Here is a 15,015-nt window from a genome sequence, read left to right on the forward strand (position 1 = left end):
ATCACTGCCAGTCCCAATCCTGGGCCTATCTATCTAGATGTGTCTCTCCTACAAAGTCCTTCCTGAAACCACGTGCTCTTCTTCCTCCCTCCAAACAGCAGGACAAGGCATAAACCCCCTGAGGAAATGTGCTGCGTTCGACACTACATCACAGTTTCTACCGTACCCCGATCTGAGGGAGGCTTACGGGGCAAAGATGATGTCTGACCCTGCAGGCACAGTACCAGGGAGCACTCACTTTGGGAGCACATTATCAGGGAGCAGCCGTTGGCAAACGGAGGACCCGGGAAGCCCCATCTGCACACACCGTGTCGGGTACTCAGCTCGCAAACTTAGTACCTGGTGCTTACTCTTGACAAACACTTGGCATTCGCTTTCCAACACCAGTTCCCTGAACTCACTTGACAAATTCACGAAGGAATGTCTGCCGAACACCGGCAAACGCTAAGTTTGCCTGGCAAACACTGCCTGGCATTCTCTCCCTCTCCCCATCTCCCACTCAGTGAGGCCCTGGGGGGAGGTGAAGGGAGAGGATGGCCAGTGACACAATATGGAGAAGCCAGGTGCCCACGTGGTCCACGTCCAGTAGGGCAGAATCCCCACTGGACTGGTGAGAGTAAGGAGTAAGCCATGTTGCGTGAAGCCACCCAGATCTGGGGGCAAGTTGTTCAGCTGTCAGCCCAGCCCGACTGACGCCTGGCGCTGTCCACACGGATGGCTGAGCCTCTCACTGGCGCATGCTGGTGATCACATTCACCCGGACAGTGAGCCAAACGGGGGGCGAAGGGGCCCGGCCTGGGTTTCTCCACATCGTGCACTCCTGTCTGCAGCTTTTCCAGGCCTTTAAGAGCCTGGGCTGGACTCAAGACACCCAGGAAGCGACTACAAGTTCCGGTGTTACCTTCCCTCTCCTGATGACCCCACCTGAGCTGCACCCAGGCAGCCCGGCCCCAGGAAAACATCTGCCACCCTGCCTGAGTCCTGGACATCCACCTGCCCAGGGGCTGGAGAGTCCAGCTCTTCTGCTTGCCTCCAGAGTGAGTTTACTCAGCCTAATCTGCTCATGTGCTTTCTCGATCATATCATTTCTCATAACGGCTTGAAAGCAGAAGGTCCAAGGAAAAATGAAGATGGAAGGCACTGGAAGGTTCTGGAAGGCACCGGAAGGTGCTGGGAGGCAGGAGCTCTGGGTGTGAATCCCAGCCTTGGTGCTGAGTCATTTGTAAGGGTCTTTGGGCGACATACTTCTCTTCACCACTAACCCCCACCCTCACCAGCAAGACGCTGGAGGCAAATTCAACGATTAGTGCGTCCTAGGTGCTAGGACCCTTGTAACTCAGTATGACAAAGACAGCTGGTTTTGACGTTTTGCTGGGCTTTGTGATTTAAGAGTCTCTTAAAGCACTGCTCCAAACCTATTCACTATCTATTGAGAGGGAGCCAGGCTTAAATACACACACAGAGACACCAGAATGAAAGCTCCATGGGGCTGGGAGCTCTCTGTATGCCCAACACCCAGCAGATTCTGGGTGTTCGTAAGTATCTTTTAATAGATGATAACAGCTCCTAGGAGGTGCGGGTAATAACAACTGTACAGCATTTACTAAACGCCAGCCACCTTACTAAGTGTTTTCTAAGTACTATCCAGCCTCAGGGCCTTTGCACTTGCCAATCTCTCTGCCTGGAATGCTCTTACCCCTTCCCTGACTGCCATGTGCAAAGCAGCAAGGCTGCCAGTCCCCAAGCTCTAAACGCCACACCTCCCTGGCTGCTCTGTTTTCTCTAGGACCCCTGTCACCACCACACAGATTTTACATCTCCTTGCTTGGTGGTTTATTGTCTTCGCCCACCCCACCGACAGCGAGACTCCAGGCAGGCAGGGTCTTGTTTTCTTTAAAGTGCCTAGAGCAGCGATATTTACCTGTTGGATAAACACGTGAACAAACTGCCAGGCCTTACCTCACTTAACCTCAAGGACATCGACACTGAAAGGAAATCCCCATAATCCAAATTTTATAGGTAAATACAGACTGTTAGGTGACCTGCCCAAGGTCAGCCACCAGTTGGGAAGTTGCAGGGGGGCGGATTCCAGCTCACCTGTGCGACCACCGCACAGGGTCTGGCTGGTCTCCTCCAGGCACCTCGCTACACACCGCAACGCGGATACAAACGCTTCGCATGTGGCAGGTATGAAGAAATGGCTACTGAGCCCAGGCACCAATTTCTGCACCAGAAATGTTTCTGTTTTCTCCTTTGCCTCAGTTCACAGGGACACCACACACACACACACACACACACACACACACACACACACACACGCCTCACCACCCTTTGGTTACGGCTCTGCTGATGTCAGCAAAGCTTCCTTTCGAATGTGCACCGCCTCCCTTGGCGCCCTGCTGAACTCACTGGGTGCTTTGTCACCAGAGCCAGGAGTGGGGAAGAGACATTCTCACTTCCTCCCTTTCTCTACCACGGGGCTGGGCGGCCTGGCTCCCATCCTGGGGAAGCAGGAAGTCTGGGGACAAAAAAAAACGATGCTCTCAGGTGGAGCAGGAAACAGCCAGCCAGGGCCAAGCTGACTCTTGTCCTCAGGGCACAGGTCAGCGTGACAGCTCAGAGCCCCCCGCTCACCTGTGTTCAGCTCCCGGTGGGGGCCCTGGGGGCCGGACTCTCCTGCGGTGGTGACCGTGAGCCAGATGGAAGTGTGCCTGCGGGCAGCAGTGACCCCAGGCAACACTGCCTTCCTTCCCCTCTCTGAGGGAAGGGCAGCTCTTTCCCGCAAAGCACTCTGGGACTGAATATTTTAACACCCACCGAAGAAGCAAAAAACATTCAAATTATCAAAGCGGGAACAACTCCACTGAACAAAAATGGCAAGCGTCTTGTTTCCGACAGCAAAAGATCGGGTCTAACCCAAACATCCAGCAACGGGAGGCGGTCGCCTAGCCTCACGCGGCGCTTCTTCCAAATACACTGTCCGATGACCAGTCACGGCCCAGGATGGTATGTAAATGGCCGAATGGTCAGCAAGGATCTGTAAGAAATCAGTAACAGGCCTCGCCTACTAAGAGGAGAACTGGGGCCACAGGGACATGAAGTAACATAGAAGCTGTATTTTTCCTGATACGCCTTGTACCATCTGAATTTATTGGATGGGCGCATTACTGTTTCGATTAAATAAAAAAAAAAAAAAAAAAAAAAAGGAGCGGGGCATCTAGGTGGCTCAGTGGGTTAAGCCTCCGACTTCGGCTCAGGTCATGATCTCGCAGTTTGGGGGTTTGAGCCCCGTGTTGGGCTCTGTGCTGATAGCTCGGAGCCTGCTTCGGATTCTGTGTCTCCCTCTCTCTCTGCCCCTCCCCCACTCTGACTTTGTCTCACTCTCCCTCTCAAAAATAAATGTAAAAAAAAAAATAAAAAAATAAAGAGCTTTGTGGGTATTGTTTTTGCGTTTTGTTTTTTTTAAAGAAACCAAACTGTGCTCCTGAGTTTTTCTGAAACTACTTTCACCAATGTTGTTGCCTTCGTACACATCGGATCTGCTCACTACCCCTAACTTTCCCAAACGCACTGCTCACCTCAGAAGACTTTTCTCTGGAGACTGCCCACTTTCAAATCGCAACAGTCCCTTCCATTTGCACAGGATTTCACGAAGCTCTCTCAGGGAGATTAAGAAAATGTGAATCGGAAGACCAGCCCCTGGTCACATCCCTACCTGGCATGGCCGTCCTACCAGGTGTGACTGTGAATTATCTGGAATCCTTACAGCAACCCTACAAATCAGGCAGGTTCATACCACCCTCCAGATGGAGACAAAGCAAGGCCACCAAGAGGAAGGAACGTGCTAAGTCACGCAGCTGGAAAACTGTAACAGAATTCGGCCCCAGTTCCATGTGACAAGACCCAGGTTGGTTCTGTCCCACGGTGGGGATGCCCTAAACCCTATCGCACTGCCTCACTAGAGCTCATTTAATCTTTTAATCGAAAGCATAAATGAACCACTTCAAATGTCCATTCCACCAGAACACCGAGAGGGTACCATCCACATGGGGTCAAGCCTGGCTGGCCACCCTGTTGCCCCAAGGCTGGCAGTCAGAAGGAAACCCGAGACAGCTTGGGTCCTGAGGACGAACCCTGAAGCCTCACCAGACACAGTACCCCAGAAATGCCCTCTCCCACCGCCAGGCGAGTCAGTGGGGGCGGTAGCAGGCGATGCCAAGCAGAAGCCACGTGTAGGCCGTGGAGCTCAAGCCCGTGGCACACGCCTGTCGCCATTGCCGACCCCACAGCAGAGCCCAGCCACACGCAGTTTAACAGCATCCACCTGGACCGGCACGATTCTTCCCGTAGCCGGAAAGAGCACCCCCGGGTGCACCAGGCAAATGGCAGCATGAAAAACCGTTCCCTCCTTGAAATGCATTTATTTATTACAGCCCGGGAAACACAGAACAAGTTTGCTGTTTATGGAGAATTTAGATTTTTTTCTCCTCTTCTGTCTCTGGCCCCCGCCCCTAGACCCCTCCAATCAGACATGTTACCTGGGAAACAAACTTGATATACTCCAAAATCTTACGACAAATGCCACCAAAAAAACAGAATTGTCTGTGTCTACTCCCTGCCGCAGAAAACCTCAAATGGAAGGCGGGAAGGACGGGCACAGAAGAGCGGGACAAGGAACAAAGACGGAAACAATGAACACGTGCGCACACACACACACACACACGCAGACACGTCTCCACGGGACCTGCGGCTACCCTGGGGGACACGGACTTCAATTCCCAGGCGGAAACCACACCGTGGGGATGAGCCCTCCACTCGGCACCAGACACCCAGTAGGTGCTTAGGTTAACAAATTCCAACTTCAGGAGGTTGCTGCCGCAGAGAGAACACCAGAGTCAAGAGACCGACAAGGATTCAGGTGACTTCTCTTTTCCTTTCGGTGACAAATGTTTCCCAGAAACATTTCAATGGGGGCAGCAGAGTGGAGAACGTTCAAAAAAAAAAAAAAAAAAAGTCACTGATAAATGAAGGCTTGAAAATAAAGAAGGCCACCGTCACCTGTGCTCCGACCCCCATCGTGTTTGGTCAGTGAATAAATGACTTTCCGGACTGGACCCACTCTGAGATGCCATGTGCTGCAAGCAATAAAATCAGGTGAGAGAAAAGGTAGGCAGCCTTATTTGTGCCTCTTCGGAGCAGAGGAAACAAAGCCCACAGACAAAAGCCCTCTTCCAGCGGACAAACATGTCTAGCAGGTGATCAAATTCAACCCACACACGAGAACAGCAAAATGGATTCTGGTCTTGTGGACCCGGCTGCTTCTGCAGGACTCCCGGCCGTTGGCTACAACCCACACGACGGTCAGCAGCCACGAAAGGCCCAAGGAGGCCGGGGGAGTGAGAAGCCCAGGTGCAAAAGGGGAATGAGGCACCACGTCTAGGCCACAGTCTGAGCAGGCCCCCAGGTGTGGTCATGTGCACCCCAGGGAGGGGGCGGACACATCCCAATCACCCCTCACGCGTCAGCCAGGTCGCGGTCGCCTCTGCGTTTCCTTCTTTGTTTATGAGCGTTGGGGACCCAAAGTCTGGAGCGCAGAGTGCATCAGGCCCTTGCGCTGTCACAGGCCGCGTCAGGCACACCGCTGGCTCGACAAGGACTTAATCAGTAACTGGCCCGGGAGACTGGCACAGGGGCCAGCTCCAACCTGACCCCACAGAAGGCAAAGTTTACAGCCGGGCCAGGGGGTGACGCTGAGCCCATCTCCCCGACAGGGAATCAAGACAGGTCCGCCTGAGGGGTGCACCCGGCTGGAGCTGCCTACCAGGCGGGCTGGGAGCCCCCGTGTGCTTCCAACCCCAGCTTGATGCAGCTGTGGTTGCCGGAAGCCTTTATCTCTGACGACGAGCCAGTTAATTGGATCAGTGTAGACAGACTCCAAAGACGTTTGGGCAGCAGTGTATTTGGTTTGTTTATCGGTTTGAATCCAGATCAATCACTCTGAGTCTTGTTCCTGAAGCCCACACAATTAACCAGATAACTGCCAGATGGATCTGAGCTGGGCCGTGCAGACGGCTTAATATACGGATGATGTACATTTCATGGAAGGTATGACCTGATAGGGAACAGACTTGGCCTGTCGGCAGCTGGGGGCCGGGGCCTGGGGACTCTGCAGAGCCACAGGGCTGCACAGGGCTTGCTGCTGTAGAGAACTACACTCAAATTCACCTTTGTTTCATTTGGGCTAATATTTCTCAATAGCGTGCTTGGGCCACACCAGAAAATGCAGACAGATTACATAACGCCCAGGCCTCAGGGAAACCCCTCAGGGGCTGCTTTGCTTCCCGAGGGCCCGGACACCAAATAGGTGTCTCATGGCGGGACAAGGTCCCTGGTGCAGTTGCAACCCCACCTCTACCCTGGAGGCCGCCCCCACAGCCGGCCTGCCCTCGGCGGCGCCCTCCACGCTCACAGGCCGCGGCACGGACAGCCCTACACCCCACTGGAGCCCACCATGGCAGAATTTAAGGACACCCTCCGCCCAGAGGGCTTGGTGGCCACAGGCGGAGGAAGGGGGACTTGCCAGCCCACTAGACGCCAGCTCATAGTTCCTCCTTCCACATTTCCAATGCCAGAGTGGGGCTCTGCTCAGGCAAATCTTGTTCTGTGGTCGGTCCTCAGTCCCCCGTCCTGAAAAATCACAGCTCCTCTCCAGAGAGGCCCAAGCTACGAAGGTACCGTCCACCTCGGCTGGCCAAGGTGGTGCTGGGGAAGGTGGTGCCGGGGCCTCCGGTTGCTTAAGAAACCAGTGCCCAGCCTCAGCCTTTGTTCCCTTCCTCTCTCTGCTACATACCTCTTGAGCAATCAGAGTAAGGGGGGTGGCGGCCCAGCGCCTCCAAAGCTGACTTCCCCCAGACCATGGCCAGCAGCCGCTGAGCACGCGCTCCTGGCCTCTCCCACGGAGGGTCACTGTGCCTCTCAACCACTTCCTCCCCACCCCCCCAACTCCCCTTCTTTTTGAAGAGTGGTAGAAAAACAACAATGCCTCCCCTGAAGCAGGGGGAAATTCTGAAGCCAGATTTGGGGGCTCCTGATGCCAGGCAGGGAACCACTGGAGGGCACCGGTTCCTCCCCTGAACCTGAGAGGCTGCGTGCCGGGGAATTTTCTGAGGCTCTCCCTCCATCAAATGAAAAGCCAAATGCCGAGGCCTGTGGCTCCGGACGGGTTTGGGAACATGCATGAGCCTGAAACCGGGCCTGAACCGCTTCACGGCAACCAGCGATCCTATGTGAGGAAGCTGTCTCTGCAGGTACTGCACCAACCTGCCCACAGGAAAGAAAAAAATAGGTGTTCCAGGCACGTCGGACCCAAAATTCAGAATAAGAGTCCTCATGTGCTTCAGGGCTTTCGGGAGGGGGGAGTGGTTTCGAGGAGTAGGGCTTCTTCTGCTAACTTTTCCCCCTCCCCATTCCTTGGAGCATGTGTCACGGCCTGTGACACACTGCCAAGGGAACATGGATGCCGGGGAAATGTCTACACACGCTACACGTTTGTGACATGCCATGTAAGCGACACCCTGTTTCCTGGCTGGGTTTTCTTGGCACAGGTGTGGGCAGGCATTGAATTCTGCCACCAGCGCCACAGCCACCACGGCCCCCCCCCCCCCCCCCACTGTGCTTAGTAAACAGGATCGAGGCTGCCCCAGGGGGAGTGTGCGTTCTGGGGAAGACCTGCCACCTCTCCACACAGGACGGGATCCCCTCAGCAAGGCTCAGGCCCAAGCAGAGCTGGGGCTTTAAACTGCCCTTGTTTGAAAACACAAAGCATCCTGTTCAGGCTCCTGCCTGCCGCCCCCACCCCCTGCGACCCCACCACCACCACCGATGTCTTTCTCCACCTTGCAGATTTGATTTCAGAAACAGATCCATGACTTCCCTGCCTCTCATCCAGCTGACCCAGTCCTAGCCATATATTTAAAACAATAACAATAACAAAATAAAGCCAGCAACAAAGAACACGTATACACACACACTTCGCAGACAATGCAAGACCAGGGCCCCCACAGGCCAGCTTCCACTCTAGAACTTGACCTCCCCTCGTAGGGAGGAGGCAGTCCGGGACCCCTATCCCCTCCCCCTCCACTTCCAACCTCCCAACGTGCGAATGAGATTTTTCAGAAAGGGAAGCACCCGGTTTTGCCTACCAGCCTGGGCAGGAAAAAAGACAGTAGAGCCCAGAGAGGCACTGCTTGTGGAAATTCTTTGGGTTTTGGGGTTTCGAGGTTGTTAGGTTTCCTTTCTTTCTTTTTCTTTTTCTTTTTTTTTTTTTTTTTGGTTGTTTTGTTTTCCCTTCCAGGGCAGATCCAGATGGGCCGCGGGTTTTCAGAAAGGGAACCCCCACCACCACCGGGGCCCAGCCCGGATCTATCCCACGGTCCCATCCGGGAGGTCCCCAGACGCCCAGGATGGGGTGGGCCACATCCTGTGCAGAATTCAGAGGGTCTCCGCGAGCCCGCCCGCTGGGCACCGGCCAGCCCCTAAGACAGGCCAGCAAAGGGGGAGGGGGGGGCCACCGGGCTCCCCCCCGCCCCCCGGGCCGGCCCGACACCCCCGGCGCCCCGCAGGCCCCGGGCTCCAGGTGCAGCGGCGGGCAGGGGGCGGCGGCGGGAGGGGGCGCCTCCCGGCCCCGAGGCGAGGCGCGGGGGTGCCGGCGCGCCGCCGCCGCGCAGAGCGACTCACCGTGGCGGACGCCAGGCTGTTGTCGGCCAGCGTTAGGTGGTGCGGCTCCCAGCGCCTCAGGAATTTCGAGGTGAGGATCTTGCTGAGAAAGGTCCGCGGGTGCCGGATGACACAGACCTGGATGTCGCCCTCCTGCAGCAGTTTGTACCTCATCCCGTTGCACAGCAGAAGGGCCCGGCGGCAGGGCACGGCGCCCATCTTCGTGCCCTCGGGGGCCGGCACGTCGCCCCCCAGCAGCGGCTTGGTCTCCTCGATCTGCCGGGGGTCGCCGCCGCCGCCCGAGCTGCTGGTCAGATCCATGGCCGGCCGGGCCGGGGCGGGGGCCGGGGGCGGGGAAAGGGGGCTGTCCCGGGCTGCCGGGGCGGCGGGGCCCCCGAGCGGCGGCCCGCACCCCCCCCACCGCCCAGGAAGGTGGGGGGGCGTGGGGCTGGGGGGGCGCCCGGCAGGGGAGGGGCCGGCGGGCGGCGGGCGGCCGGCGGGCTGGCGGGCGGCCGGCGCTCGGCGCTTCCTCGCGGCTCCGCTTCCTCCTAGCTCGTCGGGTGCATGCTCGCGGCGGCCGGAGCGGCGCGGCGGCGGGCGGCGGGCGGCGGGCGGGGACGCGGGGCAGCGGCGGGGGCGCGGGGCCGCGCGGGCGGGCGTGTCTCGGCCCCGCCGCCCGCTCGTGTGTACAGTACGTGTGTCTGGGCGGCCGTCCGCGGGCGAGTGTGCGGCGGGGGCCGCGGGGGCCGGCTCAGTTGAGAGATTGCAGAAGCCGCTCGGCGCCCGCGCGATTGGTCCCCGCGGGGTCATGTGCCCGCCCCTCTGACGTCAATGGCGGCAACGGCGGCCGCCGCCGCGGCTTCGGCCTCTCGCAGGCGGAGTCGGCCGCCGGGCGGGGACGCGAGGGGCAGAGGCGCGGCCCGACCGGAGGGGGCGGCCCCTGGGGAGGGGGCCGCGGCGGGCGAGCCCCGGCAGGCCCGGGTCCGGCCCCGCCCGGAACGTGGGGGTGGGCGGGGGCCGCGGGGGCGGGGCGCGTGACGTCACGCCCAGCCGCGCCCCCGCCGGTGCCCAGGCCGGTGCGGAGCGGCGCGGCCCGCCGGCCCCCACACGGCCCACCCCCCACCCGCCCCAGCCGACCCCGATCGGACCGGCCAGCGCCGCGGGACGTGTCGACGCGGGCGGCCGAGGTGCGGCCAGGTGCAAACCCAGGAACCGGGGCTGGGCTGAGCTGGGCTGGGCTGGGCTGGGCTGGGCTGGGCTGGGCCGGGCTGGAGGGGCCGGGGCTGGGCCGCTTGACCTCTGACACCCCCTCCACAGCTCAAGCTGTCTACCTGGCTGGCTAGATGGGGTCGTAGAACAGGATGGTTCCTCGAATTGAAAATGCCCCTCAGTTAACCGGATAATGAACCCACACTGCCCTGTCTCAGCCTGGCGGATTCTGCAAGCCCCCTGGTCTTTTACACATGTCTGCCGGGCTTCAAGCCGTCTGGGGGGAGGGGACAGACTCCCCAGCCCCCCTCCTTCTGCCCCTCCAGTCTGACCCCTCCCAGGCACCTAGACAACAAAGTCCCTCCCCAAGTTACCGGGCCACTCTGTCTTCTGCCTGCACCCCAGCAGTGCCTGCTTCTTTGCCTCTGCGCTCAGGCCAGGCCGTTCATCCCTGCATCCGCAGGCCCAGCACAAGGCTGGGAGGGAATCATATTGGAAGCACCCCTGTGGAGTGAACCACAGTGTCGCTCAGGAACTCTAACTCTGAGGCAAAACGTCCCCTTTCTGCCATTAAGGGCGCACACGCAGCCACCCAGACTCAGCTCCTCAGCCGGGCTTTCTCACGGCCACACGCTTCTGCAGCTAATGCCATTTAAACCCCCAGATTTTTTGCCTTTTTTGTTAAGTGAAGATACCGCTGTAGTGAATATGTGAGTGTGTGCTGAATTACATCGTGAATGCTGGCACTTTGCCCACAGCATCCCTGTGATGGGGATTATCCCCTCCCCACTCTTCCCCAAGAACAGACACGATGTAGGAGCTCCTGGAAGGATCCTATCCCTGAGCCTGGCCAGGGCTGGGGGGGGTGGGGGGGTGGGGGCAGGGCTGGGGGGCCCAGCATATGGTATGTGTCAGGAGAGGGACAGAGCTGTTCTCTCCTCCTGGGCCCTGGAGGAGGCAGTTAGGTGAGAAAACAGGGAATTAGTCAATTCCTCACAATTTGCTGGCAAATTCTGTTCTAAACTTCACTATGGCCTTGAGAAAATCATTGGGCAAGAAAGGGTCAAGCCCACCCCCACCCCCTACCATGTGGTACACATGTGGATTCAGGGCGTGGTTGTGACCAGGACTCCCAGGCCATTAAGGGGTGGGGTGAGGTCAGTTGTTCAACCCTTTATTGAGCTCCTCCTGTATGCTGAGTGCTGTGCATGCATACAACTGTTCCTTCCCATAGCAACCCTATAATAGAGGTGCCATCACCATCCCCTCTGGCAGATGAGGGTGCAGAGAGGCCGAGTAACATGCCAGGCTCACTTAGCTCATCAGGCTCTGAGCTTAGAGCCTGGGACAATGTAAAGGCAATGACCACGCGGTGCTTGGGCTGCAGGAACAGAGGAGGGACACCTAATCCAGCCAGACTGTGGCCCTGGGGTTCACATCCTGACTCCGCGAGGTCTTCAGGAATCAGGTAAAGAAGGGAAACGGTGCTCCTGGAAGAGGGGATGGCACGGAGAAAAGAGGCGAGGGGAGAATACTAGGCCTGTCTGGGAAACTACATGCATTTGCCAAGGCCTGCAAAATATCCCAGGGTTGCAGGGCAGAGGCCTAAGAGGTGAGCAGGGGCCAAGCAGGTTGTGCCGGGACCAGACTTTCCTCCGAGAGTAGTGGAGAGCCACCGCATGGACTACGCATGAGAGTGGCTCATAGACGTCACCTTTATAAGGTCACTGGCCACAGCATGACATGGACGGGGTTAGCAAAGGAGCGGCCTGGAGATAGGGAGACCAGTGCAGAGGCTGTCGGGAGTTCCCAGGAGGGAGGTGATGGGGGCCAGCATGAAGTCACGGAGTAGGACAGCTCAGAGCAGCTGCTGTCCACTTCAGTGACCGCCATGGACACTCCTCTCCCTGGTCAAGGGTGCAAAACTCCAGTGGAATGTACCAGAGTGCAAGGAATTCCTTATTTCTTCCGGGACTATTCCAGACATCCTCAGCTCCTGCTTTGGTAAAAGTTAAATCGGAATATTATGATAAAAATGAGCAGCACACCAAGTGCTGCAGGTACTATGCCGGGGCTTTCCTGTTTATTCTCCTTCCTTCCTCCCAATGAGCCCAGAAGGCAAGAATTGTTATCATCCCCGTCTTAAAGGTGAGGAAGTTAAGGCTCAGAGATGGTCAGACAACTGTGGGAATCCAGCCAAGATGTGAACCCAAAATTTGGCTTGACCTGAAATTCCACATTTTTCCCACTCCTTCTTTGTAATGTTTTCCTGCGAGGGTACCCGGGGGGGGGGGGGGAACAAAAATGCAGCGACTGATCAATTGAGAGTCAACACTCACCTATTCCCTGGTGCTTAGGGAAGTGCCGGCAACAGGACCGGTCTGTACAATGGGCCGTGCTGGTACTCAGCGAGTGAGATGCCGAGCTCTTTGCCTCCCACCGTCCCTGGTTCCTGACCTAAAACCGAATGAGTCCGGCCGCCGGATTCCATCAGAAGCTCCCTCCCTGCACCCTCCTCCCACCCCCAGTCTCTGTAGGAGACCCAGGCCTGTCTAGTTTCCATGGATGGATCACACACCCAAGTCACCCTGGATATCAGGACCCAGACTCTACAAAGAACAAGCCAGGCCCCTGAGAGTTCGCCCTCCCGGCACTGAACGGGAGAGGTTTACAGAGCAGCACAAAGGCTGCAGAAGTTCACAGACCCTTCACTCTGCTTGGGTTCCCACAGGCCAGTCCACTCACCACAGGTCACGGGCCAAACCTATCATTTCCTGCCTTCTCTGCTGGCAATCTCTCCTTGTTTGAGCCAGTCCCGAAGGACAACCTTCTGCTCTCAGCCTGCTCGCTGAAACTGCCTCTCTCCCTTCAGTTCAGCCCCCTCTGGGTTCACCCCTAGGTCGCCCGGGTGGAGAGCCCGCTCCGTGTCAGGCGAGCACGGTGCTAGGAGCGGGCGTTGCCGTGGAAAGGGAGTAAACCGCTCTCGTGGGCTCATGTCTCAGCTCCCAGGGACGTGAAGTCTCCCCTTGAGCTAGGGGGGTGAAGACAGAGCGGGCTGCCCACAGAAGAATGCGGTAAAGTGGCAAAGTCCCTGGTGGGGGGAGGAGAGTTAGGGGCTGATGGCCAGCCCCAGGAGAGGTTCACCTCAGCACCCCCTTCCTGCCCCTCTGGCAGACAAGACTGCAGCTGGGTGTTGTCTTTTTTAGGGTGGTCGGCAGTGGGGAGCCTGACCCGCCTTCACCCGGCCCCCCTCCGGCCCCACCCCACCATGAAGTGGTGCACAGACCCAACACACTGTACCCTCCAAGAGGGCAGGGCTCGTGCCACTTTTGCCCATCGCCTTGCCCGGTGGTTTACTGGTAAATGTTTAACGGCCAGCTCCTGGAAAGAAGAGAACCTGAGTTAGAGCATTTGACACCTTCCGTGGTGTCACTGTCCCCACCATAGCAGTTTTCCAAGCTAGCAGAGTGCATCGCTGAACAAGGAGTTGGAAGATGACGCATCCCGCTAGAGGGCATGTCCACCTATGGATACGACATGCCAGGGGCCACACCAGCAAACAACGGCTTAGGGGCCAGATTCGGCCCGGGGCTGGCAAAGCATAAAATACTGCCCATCTGGCCCTTTCACAGAAAAGGTCTGGTGACCACTGCAAGACATCTAACCTTCAGAACTGAGGTCCTCATGAAATGCAGTTGAAAAATCAGGAAGGGATACGTTTGATTAACCTTTTTAAAACTATAATTTAATTGTAATTTTATATAATTTAAGCGTGCTCGCTGGCTGTCTGACAGTCACCTCGGAAGATTTCTGAAGAAGTAACAACCAGCTCTCAAGAGCCAGGATCGGATAGCTCCAGCCTGCCCGTGTCTCCAGGGCCTGGCCCAGAGGGGTCCACGGTGCCTATCGAATGGCTGGAAATCAATGCCAGCATTCTAACGACGAAGCCACTTTTCCATGCTTCCTTCATTGTTTCATTCAGTTCCGTGAAACACCAGTCTGTTTCCACCTCCTGGGCGCCAAGGACTTTGTTAGGCAAACTGGTTCTCCCTTATCCGCGGGGGGATACGTTCCAAGACCCCCAGTGGACATCTGAGACCACGGGTAGTACCGAACCCCATAGAGACCGTTTTTTCCTGTATATACACACCGACGATAAAGTTGAATTTATCAGGCCCTGTAAGAGATTAACAACAATGACAAATTATAACCCAGAACAATTACAACAATACACTGTAATAAAAGTTATGTGAGGGGCACCTGGGTGACTCTGTCGGTTAAGCGTCCGACTTTGGCTTAGGCTGTGATCTCACGGTTGGTGAGTTCGAGGCCCGCGTCGGGCTCTGGCTGACGGCTCTGAGCCTGGAGCCTGCTTCGGACTCTGTGTCTCCCTCTCTCTCTGCCCCTGCCCCATTTGCACTCTGTCTCTCTGTCTCTCAAAAGTAAATAAACATTAAAAATTTACGAAAAAAACAAAAAAAACTTATAAAAATAAAGCTATGTGAATGTGGTCTCTCTGTCTCAAAGTCTCTTACTGTATCGTGCTCACCCTTCCTGTGATGATGGGAGTTGATAAAATGCCTACATGATAAGATGAAGTGAGGTGAATGGCGTAAGCATTGTGACAGAGCATTAGGCTACCGCTGAGAATCATCTGCTTCTGGACAGGGGGTGACCGGGGGTAACTGAAACTTGGGACAAGGATTCCGTTCTATGCTGCAAACGCAGGTCACACGAGATTCTGCCCTCACAGAGCTCATAGTTGAGGTGGGGGAACCAGACACCCCTCCCTTCTGACCATCCCTCTCCCCTTATTTTTTAAAAAAATTTTTCATGTTTATTTTTGAGAGGGGGGAGGGGCAGAGGGAGAACAGAGGGAGACCCAGAATCCGAAGCAGGCTCCAGGCTCCAAGCTGTCAGCACAGAGCCCAACGTGGGGCTCGAACCCACAAACCGTGAGATCATGACCCGAGCCAGAGTCAGACGCTTAATCAACTGAGCCACCCAGGCGCCCCCACCTCCTCTTAAAAAAATGTATGCCAGGAAGAGAAATTCCTTGTCATTCCCTTTCCCGGCTGTATGTATCTCGTC

At 56.9% G+C, this 15,015-nt stretch overlaps 1 protein-coding gene and 1 long non-coding RNA gene across 2 annotated transcripts in view; one reads left to right on the top strand and one right to left on the bottom strand.

The window, feature by feature from the left end:
* The window catches only part of LOC115503507 (c-Maf inducing protein), a 233,021-nt gene extending 223,922 nt beyond the window's left edge, over positions 1 to 9,099 (bottom strand). Inside the window, exon 1 of the mRNA XM_030299759.1 lies at positions 8,737 to 9,099. Within this exon, the coding sequence (XP_030155619.1) occupies positions 8,737 to 9,036 (300 nt within the window). The 5' untranslated portion in view covers positions 9,037 to 9,099. The remainder of the gene's footprint in view (positions 1 to 8,736) is intronic.
* A 1,710-nt stretch (positions 9,100 to 10,809) lies between these two features.
* Positions 10,810 to 14,208, top strand: LOC115503512. The gene is made up of 3 exons (XR_003965393.1): positions 10,810 to 12,072; positions 12,824 to 12,998; positions 13,696 to 14,208. It is a non-coding gene; the product is annotated as an uncharacterized LOC115503512 (long non-coding RNA).
* The last annotated feature ends 807 nt before the right edge of the window (positions 14,209 to 15,015 follow it).

Source organism: Lynx canadensis, chromosome E2 (genome assembly GCF_007474595.2).
Source record: "Lynx canadensis isolate LIC74 chromosome E2, mLynCan4.pri.v2, whole genome shotgun sequence".
In the NCBI taxonomy this organism is placed as follows: Eukaryota; Metazoa; Chordata; class Mammalia; order Carnivora; family Felidae; genus Lynx; species Lynx canadensis.